Raw genomic sequence first — 9926 nt, 5'->3', positions numbered from 1 at the left:
GACAACAAACTGTCAGCAATCCAAACCATTGACAAGTTGATGATGGCTGAAGGACGGCGGGAAAGTTTGTCTCGTTTCCCCCCCAAAAAATAGATACGGAGCAAAGAGAAGCATAAGAAGGTCTCATCTCTCCGGGTAAGTGAACGCGATCGCACAATTTAAACGCTCAAAGCCTCTATTCACTGTCAAGTAACGCTTTAGTTCCAAAACAGTAGTCTTACTTTAGATCTTAAAACAGGAAGTAGCATAGACTGGAAGACTCTTACACTGTTTATTTTATAAAGCTTAAACAAAAGTAATTACCAACGGATGCACTACAGGATATCATGCCATAGAAAGAAAGTAGCTATTGATATAGATAGCTATTGTATTTGCTTCATTTATATGTTTGTTAGGCATAATCTTATAATGTTAAAGTTTTCATTGGAAAGACATTCCTTCGCTTGATACAATTGCTGCCCTCTTGCCAGCTTGTGCTCTTTCTTTGGTATTGTTTTGTGATGTAATTTCTTTGAATGTGCCCTTTCAGTTCTACAAGAAAAGGTTTGTTTTTCTAATAAATCTTTTACGAGGGGGACATTAGTGAAAAAACTGTAAAAAAAAAGGTTTTTGTCATATATTTCTTTATGCAAAGTTGTCACAATTTTGCTTGGATGTAGTGAGGACTGTACTGGTGTTCAAAACGGGATTTCAAAACATCTTAAAGAGACATCACCTTGTAGAGCTTGGCAATTTCAGCTTCTTAGATTTGAATTTTTTACTGAAGTGAAGATACTTGTTCCTGCCATTATTGAAGCAGATGCTGGGACTCCATAAACCAGCTCTTTCGACCAGTAATAAGAAACTTAAAGCAAATGTTTGATGCCTATTCTAATAAGTAGACCAAGCCAGGCTTTTAATTTAGCCACAGTCAAAGGGTTAGTCCAAAGTTGGTTTCTTTTACCTGCTTCAACTTCCCTTTCTCCTCCGAATCTGTTGGTTTCATTGACAATATTTTAAAGGAAGTCCATGTTGAAAAAAATGCTGAATAAAATCCATGGCTGATGCTTCCTCTGTGAGTTCTTTTTGTAGACCTGTTGGCTCTTCACATGCTGTTGAGAGATTTATTTCTACAACAGGTTCCTCCCACTGAAATGAGAATGTACATATATTGGTTCAATTTGTGGAAATTGTTTTACGTTCACTTACTTCACTTGCATGAACATGGCTTTCGTCACAAAGCAGGATTTTTCCACATCCTTGTTTATCTATGTTCAAGTGTTTTGTAGTACACAATATTTTCTTTTCCCTTTCCCCAAGAAAATGTGGTGCTTCCTTTCTGAATTGATTGACTGTGAAAAAGGGTCTCGATTTGAGGTTCACAAAGTGGAGGCAGATTCAGTGACATACTGACAGACATATTTCCATCCTGAAATCTTGGTTTTGTCCACATTTAACCTAGGAAGGTTGCATATGTAGCCTGAATTAGTGTTTTGGGAGGGCTGGTGGCTTCACAGCAATAATCTATTGTGCAAGAAAATACAGTTTAAAATAAAATGGCCAAAGGATAATATGCAAGAGAAGGCATGACTGAATATGAAAACAGATCATCTGCTGAAAAACTCCCAGTTTCCAGCAACGTCTCCTAGGCAATTAATTGCGCTCGCAGCGGAAAATTGTGCTATAAAACTTGGGGAATATATGCTGGCACTGGAGGTTGAATGCTGCTTGCACTGTGCGGCTCCATGTGGTCACCATCTGTCGGCATCTTCTTGCGCTTTCAATGAGTGGATTGCTTCAGAAATGCGATTAGGCGAAGGGAACAGGATTTGCTAGCAACTTCCACTGGTTTTTACATGGACTTGAACAAAAATTTCGACAAGTAAAACGGAGTTCTTTCTGACACCATGTTTCAACAGGTAAGAGTCCATCGAGTTCAAGTAAAAACTGCATTCTTTTAATGACCAAATATGATAATATCAAATATGGCAACTAGATCACAAAAACACAGTGTGTCGCACAATATTGTAACACACTTAGATGCTGGTATAGTAACCTGCAAAATTAAAAGTTAATATCCTTGTTTTTAATCTGTTCTTATACCATGTAATTAAGTGTTTGCTGGCCACTCCATTATTATGGATTAGAATTATTTGTAACGCTAGTGGCAATTATCATTTCTAAAGATAAAGATTGAAGATAAAATTAAGAATGGTTAGACCCAGGTCAAATTTAGAAGGATTTGTGTGGAGTCATCAGAATATAACTGGGCTAATATTTTCAGAGACAATTGGCCCCGAAATGCTAGTTTCTGGCAGGGAGGCCTCTTGGATGTTGTTGTTTCTGAATGTCCCTACAAATCCCATAATTTCACAAATGTAATTTTAATGATTTCAAACTTCAGAACTCTATAGACCAATTTCAATATTTCAAAATTCCTACCTGGCTACCAGGCTTAGAGGAATAATAAAAAAGAAATTAAGCATTGTAGTATACTGGTCTTTCCACATGGCAAAGCTTTGAAATATTAGAGACATCTTAGATGTTGATGGCTTTGGTCTTTCAGGGTCTTGATGAAAATTACTTGTGCAATTCTGATTTTACCCTGGCTGAATAAAGTCTTGTTGTTGTTTTGTCGTGGCTTTTGATATTGCTCAAATAAAAACTCTTATTTCCCTTCACGAAACTGTTGCTCTTGTCAGCTATGTTAGGGAAGCCTTTGCAAACTCTGCTGTACATCTTACCTTCTTCTTCATTATACTACCAACCACTGTTATTCTTTCATCCAGTCTTTAGGAAACCCATGGCCAAGCATTCTCCTTTTTTCCTTCATACCTCTCTAGATGTTACAGCATCTGTAGCATTTCCTTAGGTTTGGCTTTCTTGCTCTTCATTTTCTCTTTGTGGAGGCTCATTATTGCCACCTGAATTCCATGTAAAGAAACCAATATGGTACATCGGGGGGAGTATCCTGGTTTAATTCTATTTATTGTCAGTGACCATGAGTCGGACCCATAGAGAAGGATGGACTTGATTGTAGCTTTGAACAGGTGCATTTTAGTTTCTTTCTTACTTGGAGATACCCATACTGTAGAAAGAGCATTGAGGACCCCCGGGCCTTTCCTATTCTGGTGTCGATGTCACAAATCAAAAAGGAAAAAGGTTACATGATGAATACATTAAATAATTAGATATTGTTGACATAATTACGTTAATTAAACTAGATATCTACTGTGGATTGTTAAGTTTATTATCAAAGAGGTGGAAAAAACAAACCAAAGCAGGGGCATTTCTCTTGTTTTTCTGATACTCTGCATTTTATGTGACAAGTAGAGCTTCTTTGAATAATTTACTCATTTGTATAAACTCATGACATTTCCTATGCTACTCAAAAGTGCCATTACGATTTTAAAGAATCTCACCCACCCAGTTTGCATTGCGCGCCTTTGTTGTTGTTGTTATCCGGGATATGCTTATAACGCTCCCATATTTGGTCAAAGATAAGCCACGTCCAGACAAGCGTGAAAGGTCACATTTGTTATGGAAATTGAAGGAGACAGTGAGCGTGATTTTTCAGAAAGTGACCTTTCTGATGAGGAAGTTGAGGTCAACGCGTATGGATCGCCGATTAGAACCGTAAACAGGGCTCATAGCCGTGAAACCACCGTTACCGGCGCAGTCGCTGCGCCAAGTACCAGCGACGCCAACAGCAATCGCGTGGTAAGAATTCGGTCAAACTAAAAATTTTGTTTTAGTGTCGTTTCAGTTACCCGTTGTTACTGCTCTGACTAACTTCAGCTCTATTCGCTGTAGGTTTGCACTTGTAAAAAAACTTGCAGCCGCAAGAAAAGTGCAAGATACGCAGGCTGTCCGTGCCAAAATGCGAACCTAAAATGTTCTACAAATTGCAAGTGTGGTACAAAGAAAGCACCTTGCAAAAACCAGGTCGCGGAAGGTCAGGAGATCGGAAATCCGAGTGCTTTTGCCCGCCACAGGCAAGCTGTAGAGGACTCTCAGCGCGAAATAAAGGTTTGTTTACGAGGTTATAAAATTATATTCAAGTTAGTTTACTTACCTGGATCATGTATGCAAATTATTTCAGACTCGGCGCATCCTCCGTATTATACACATAAGCTTAGTTATATTTTTATTTATGTCTGGCCTTTCTCTTTTCTTTTTGTAGGAGTTTGTGACCAAACTATCTTCTGACGATAAAGACCAGCTTCTTATTAGGCTGCTGAGTCAAGGACGCGGTAGCCTTGAATTTGCTAGAAACATGCTAACCGGGAGCGATGACATTGACCCGCCATCGCCTCAACCAGAGCAAAATATACCCGAAACTTGGTGTACTTGTGGTGTCTGCAGGAGAATGCTGGATGAACAGGAAAACGTCTGTTGCAAAAAGAGGACATGTGTAACTTCTTATGTCATGTTTAACACGGTTTGCCTCGATCGGGAAGTGCTGCAATTAGCTATAAGAGCCAGGTGCGACATCCGCGCGGACGAACCCGATTACTCTACTCAAAGTTACAGGAAGGCCGCTTACCGGCAATACACATTGTGGAAATTTGGTAAACTTGGTAGAGGGAATCGAAAAATATTGCCTTCTTGTGTAGTAATAGTTATTCGCCAAGCATATCCCGCACCAGACGGTAATTACATGGGTTTTCGCCGTTCTTAGCGTTAGAAAAAACCAATATCTTGCGCCATGAAAGGGAATCCGGATTCCGGAATCCAGAAATTTTTTGATTGTGTAATCAGAAATCCTGGGTTTTGGCATCCAGAATACAACTGAAGAAATCCAGAATCCCACTAATGATTGAAATCCAGAATCCAAGTTCTAATAACAAATGCAGAAATCCATTGTGGATTCCAGAATCCCAGACTGTCCTGATTCCCTTACATGGGGCAAAATACCTTTATTGTTATTGATACAAATAAGTAGAGAAGTGCAGTTATGTTCTATTTCTTCACTGTTCTTGTTTATTATACATTCAACACTTTAAGCTGGACACTTTTGGGACCAGCAATAACTGTTTCTCCATGAGTATTGTCTGTCTTCTAGTCAGTCAAACAAAGGGAGTGTGACTCAAGGACCAAGTGTCTGCCTTAACAGAGGTGTACTACTACAAATGGAGAAATCCAAACTATGTAAAGAAAGACAACATGTAGTTTTATAGAAATGTTTACTTGTTTATTATTTACTGACAAAAATGCTTTTAAATTTCTCTTTAGAAATTTTTTTCTGTTGAATTATAACAACCAGCATTTATAGCCCACTTCTTTCTTTTAATTATGCTCAAATTAAATATGATGTAACATGATACAATTCCCAAAGTTGATGTCTGGTTCTCATGTTCAAAACTATATTCATCTAAAATTACTATATTCAAACCCAATGCTGATAATCTGACTCCTATTGGGAAGCAAGGACAAAGTAGTGATTAGAGCTCTCACATACCACTAATGAGGTTGGGGTTCCAATCACAGAGGTATGCAGTTATTTGGGAGGCTTTGTTCTTTGTGGATTATCCCTCAAAAATCTACTTCTTTACATTACCAGTTTACCTTGAATATTTTAGATGAAGAACTGTGGGTAAATTTGCAACCACTGACAATAACAATAATTATTATCATAAATAAATAATGTATCTATTTATTTATTCTAACTGGATTGAAAACTGAAAAAGAGTGTGTGCAACAAAGGAAGCTGTAGTGTGGGTTTTGTTAAATTTGTTACTGCTTATTCTAAATTTCCCTACATTTCCTTGTAGAACAAAGGGGAATTAAACAGTATTTCAAGAGTACATGTAATCTAGTTTCTTTTTCTACACACCACTTCAAAGTAATTTCAAAGATTGCATTTTTACTGATGCTGAGTTCTTTGGCACCTATTGTGATTTCTTTTCCATTTGAAATCGAGATAATTTGGCTTTGACCAGCTCCTCAGTCGAAGGGGCCCTTTTCATGGCTATTGTTGGAGCCAGATGGACAGGATTTGCAGGGGAAACTTCAATGTGTCTGGTAACAGCTTCTGTGTCTTCACTGCGGCGTCTTAAGATGTCTGCCTGGAGCAGAGACATGTGAGGATATTGCTTTGACCCCTTCACCGGTTCCACCCTCCAGTTACCTGATCTTTTAGAATAAATTTTCTTAAACCGGCCTTCCAGTGTCTTCCGGAAAACATGAAAATTGTGGTCAAGAGCTGCGAGCAAAATCCGTCCAGTAAAAACTTCATACCTAAAACATGATATTACAACCCATTTATTAATACTTAAGGAGGACAATAGCATCTGAAAATGTCACCATTTAATATTGTCTGGTAAAGCATGCACTGTCTAATTAATAGTGAAATGTACTTACGCAAAGGCAATCCTCTTTGGTGCATACTTTAGAAGCATGGAATTGAAGTTTTCCAAATTGCTTGTATGCCTAAAAAAATGATTTTATTTTAACTAAGTAAAGACCAGCCAGATTCCCTGTAAATCCTGTCCATCTAGCCCCCACAAAAACTACTAGTTCAAAGCTTGAAAATAATTTCAACTTGCTTACAATATCTTAGCAAGAGAAGGAAATTTGACAAAATGTCAGAGGTCATATTTGGCCTTTGTTATGCACCTCTCCAGTAACTAAAAAACCTCTAGGAAGAAAAAGTTAAAAAAAATGCGTAAAAAATTACTTTTTATTGCCTCAGTCCAGATAAAGTGTAAGTTGTTATAAACATTGTAGCTGGTTGAGGACACAACTGATAGAGTTTCAAGAAAGAGTGATTAAAACCACAGAGATCCTAAAAAATCCATACCTGAACCTGACATAATGCTCTAGACTTTTCAGCCACTCCCGGTCTAAAACAATCTTTCGGAGTTCCTTGGCAGCCTTGGAAGTCATAGGGAGGTATTCTTTTCCACCTTCTATTTCTGTGAGTGGTCCATGGGAACACATCCCGCCATCCCACTCATGCTCTCCACAGACATGATGTAGGATTCCCAGCCACATACCCTTAATAAAACATAAAAATTGTTTTGATTTTAAATGTCACCAGGAGCAATCCAGTTTCAAACAGTCAAACAAATAATTGTAAGACTTATACCTTCAGCTCTTCAACATCTCCATCACAAGTTTCTGCACAATGCCAGAAATGGTTCCTCACAGGTTCAACCCACTGTAACAGTTGGTCACAGCCCTTAATCTTCCCAGCCTATAAAAAAGGAAGCACATTGGCAGTCAAGTCTGTTGAAATATTGAGAGATAGGAATACAAAATATAGTTAAGCACAACACAAAATGGACTAAATCAGTTCTGAGGGATTATTTACAAGTAATAAATCAGAATCTACATACAGTGGTTATCTTGGCAGTCAGCTTTATAGATTTATGCCAGATGTCAAGGGAGTGGAAAAGGTTTCCAAGCACTTCACAATTTGCTTCTGCAAAAATGATAATAAACAAATTAGAAATGTGTTAACATAGGACAAATTTAACTGTGAAAAGACACAATAAATTTGTCATGAATTCAGAAACCAGAAAAAAACCATAAGGGAAATCTGTCATTCCACTCTGTAAACTAGCCTTTAAGCAGAGTAAATTTATTAGAAAAAGCAGTTTTATTATTTCATAAGTAACAATGGTAGTATTGTATGTTGGAATAGGTTGGTTGATTTGAATTTGGTATTAAAACATCCAACTTGTTACAGAAAAAAAGACGCCCTGGGAAAAATTAAAAATAAAAACTTAAAAATACCTTTAAGTTCCCTGACTATTTTCATGATGACTCGTGATGCATCCGTCACAACCTCTCCAAGCTTGAGGCCATTCATCATCCTCTCCAAAAGTCGTTTACACCCCATCTTCTCCATTAAAGAGGACGTACCACCTGCTTCTCGTTTGTCAACCACCTCAAGATCCACAATTACATTAAGGTAGTGCTCCATCATTGTATACACACAGTACTTTGCACTGAACCCAGGGGAATCCATCCTTCCATCACCACAAACCACAAGAACATCTTTCTCAAAAACCTTCCAAACCACTTCCTTCATTTTATCCCACATGTCCCTGATGCTGGGTACAGCATATAAACTCTGAACCCTTGAGAAGGTGGAAGACGAAACAAAATTCAAATTCATGCTCTTTGCTAGCAGAGCAACTTTCTCAAAGTTGTTTCCTGACACCAGAACTGATGAGGCCAACAACACAGATGACACATACATTTTTTGGCCACGTTTTTCACCCAAAATAGATGAAGAACTCCACATACCACCATGACCATTACTACACTTGTGTGTTATCAGCAACACACCACCCTCCAATTTTTTACTTATGACTTTTCGTTGACCTGTACACCCAATTTCTGGACAATTTCCTTCCAGCAACTCTACAATCTTTTCCACCTCCACAATAACCCTGTCCGCCTTCAACAACTCAAGATACCTATTCAGGTGTTCCCCAGGTATTGCCAGTCCTTCAATTGCAGGCTTTATCCTGGATTTCATATCCTCGATGGTCTCATCCAAAGTCATTGGGCCAAAGACAGGAAGGATTGGTGATGACTCACTGCATGTTTCACCTTCTGTCTGCACCTCTGCTGGACCTGTGGGCTCACCCTCTGTCTGGGCCTGCACTCCTACTGCTTCGGGGGCACTTTCCATTTCAAGATCAATGTCCAGGGCTGTCAATGTGGCGCTGTCAAGTTCGGACAAAAAGCTGTAAAAATAACAGAAACATAACATAAACATATCATCATAAATTCAACATTCCAACCTAATGAACATTTAAAAAATCTTTTCAAAATACTAAAATTGGGTTTAGGTGTTTATAAGTACTCTTTTCCAAATTGCCATGGCAAAATAAACAAGTACATGTCATTCTTTACCTTGTTTGATCAACTTCTATATTTTCAAAAGTTATTTCTTCTTCACTCCTATTGCCATCATCAGACTCACTGAACTGATCACTGTTGTCCCAGCTATCTGCAGTCTTGGAGTCACTAGCATCAGAAGCATGATCACCAGACCTGAAATGACAACTTCACCATTATTACCATCTATCCATCATGTAATGTTTCATGTAATGTGTCTTTCCATCTTTGTTGTTGTTTTTAATAATCAAATGTAGCTTCTTTGTTGTTCTTAAACTCAGTGACCAATGTAATTGGCTTATTTGTGTTGTGGAATCTTTGCCTAACAATGAATGCTTACTTATTCAGCTTTGTTTTGCTCGCTGTGTGTCATGTAATAGGTGAAGCTAATAAAATAAAATATTGCTAATGCACTGAACAGTACAACAGAACTTTCTGTGATAAAAAATTTTAATAGTAACAGGATGTGAAAATGCTGTTCCAAGTAATGTTTTTTCTGCATAAAATTCCATTCTAAGCAGCTTGGCTATGAACTCATATAAGAGTGGGAGTATTTATCTCAGCAAAAAAAATTGTCTCGAGAAATGCAAAGAGAAATAGACACACTTACTCCACTTCACTCATAGTCTCTGCCTCTGAATGAGGGTTGCCCTCTAGAGAGGAAAACAGGGGATTCCAATTAGAAAGCTCATCCAAAAGAGTCCTGTGCCCAGTCAGTTGGTCTTTCTCTAGCTCAACTTCAATCTTAAATACAAGAAAACATGAACGAAGCCATGAAGAAACTCATTATTGTTGTATGATATTAGTACAAGGTTTCCAAGCCTATCATTTTAACACAACATACCGATTGTAGACTCTACGCTAAATTAAAAGTACTCACTTGCTCAAACTTGAGTTTTCTGCAGCACCAGCAAAGGATAAAGGGGAAACTGTGATACTCTCAGTCCTGATTTCTTTACCCATCGGGGTCGACTGGAGGAATAGCTGCCTTCTTCCTACCAAAAAATACGAAAGAACGCGCAATGTATAACCAAAAAAATAGCGAAATACTAAGACTGCTATAATGGCATAATAAAAAAAGTGAGTTTTTT

The 9926-nt window shown here is 38.0% G+C and overlaps 2 protein-coding genes across 2 annotated transcripts; one reads left to right on the top strand and one right to left on the bottom strand.

Moving 5' to 3' along the window:
- Positions 1-3417: 3417 nt before the first annotated feature.
- On the top strand, positions 3418-5071 carry LOC140930729 (uncharacterized). The gene is made up of 3 exons (XM_073380431.1): positions 3418-3699; positions 3793-4008; positions 4163-5071. The coding sequence occupies exons 1-3, from the start codon at positions 3520-3522 to the stop codon at positions 4658-4660; spliced, it is 894 nt and encodes a 297-aa protein (XP_073236532.1). The 5' UTR covers positions 3418-3519; the 3' UTR covers positions 4661-5071.
- A 177-nt stretch (positions 5072-5248) lies between these two features.
- On the bottom strand, positions 5249-9589 carry LOC140930728 (uncharacterized). The gene is made up of 8 exons (XM_073380430.1): positions 9446-9589; positions 8851-8991; positions 7720-8681; positions 7320-7405; positions 7070-7177; positions 6782-6978; positions 6343-6411; positions 5249-6219 (listed from the first exon to the last, which is right to left on the bottom strand). Exons 1-8 carry the CDS (start codon positions 9457-9459, stop codon positions 5871-5873), a joined length of 1926 nt encoding a protein of 641 aa, XP_073236531.1. The 5' UTR covers positions 9460-9589; the 3' UTR covers positions 5249-5870.
- Positions 9590-9926: the final 337 nt, after the last annotated feature.

Source organism: Porites lutea, chromosome 3 (assembly GCF_958299795.1).
Source record: "Porites lutea chromosome 3, jaPorLute2.1, whole genome shotgun sequence".
Taxonomy (NCBI): Eukaryota; Metazoa; Cnidaria; class Anthozoa; order Scleractinia; family Poritidae; genus Porites; species Porites lutea.
The sequence above is the reverse complement of the archived record's forward strand: the minus strand, read 5'-3'. Positions and strand labels throughout refer to the sequence as shown.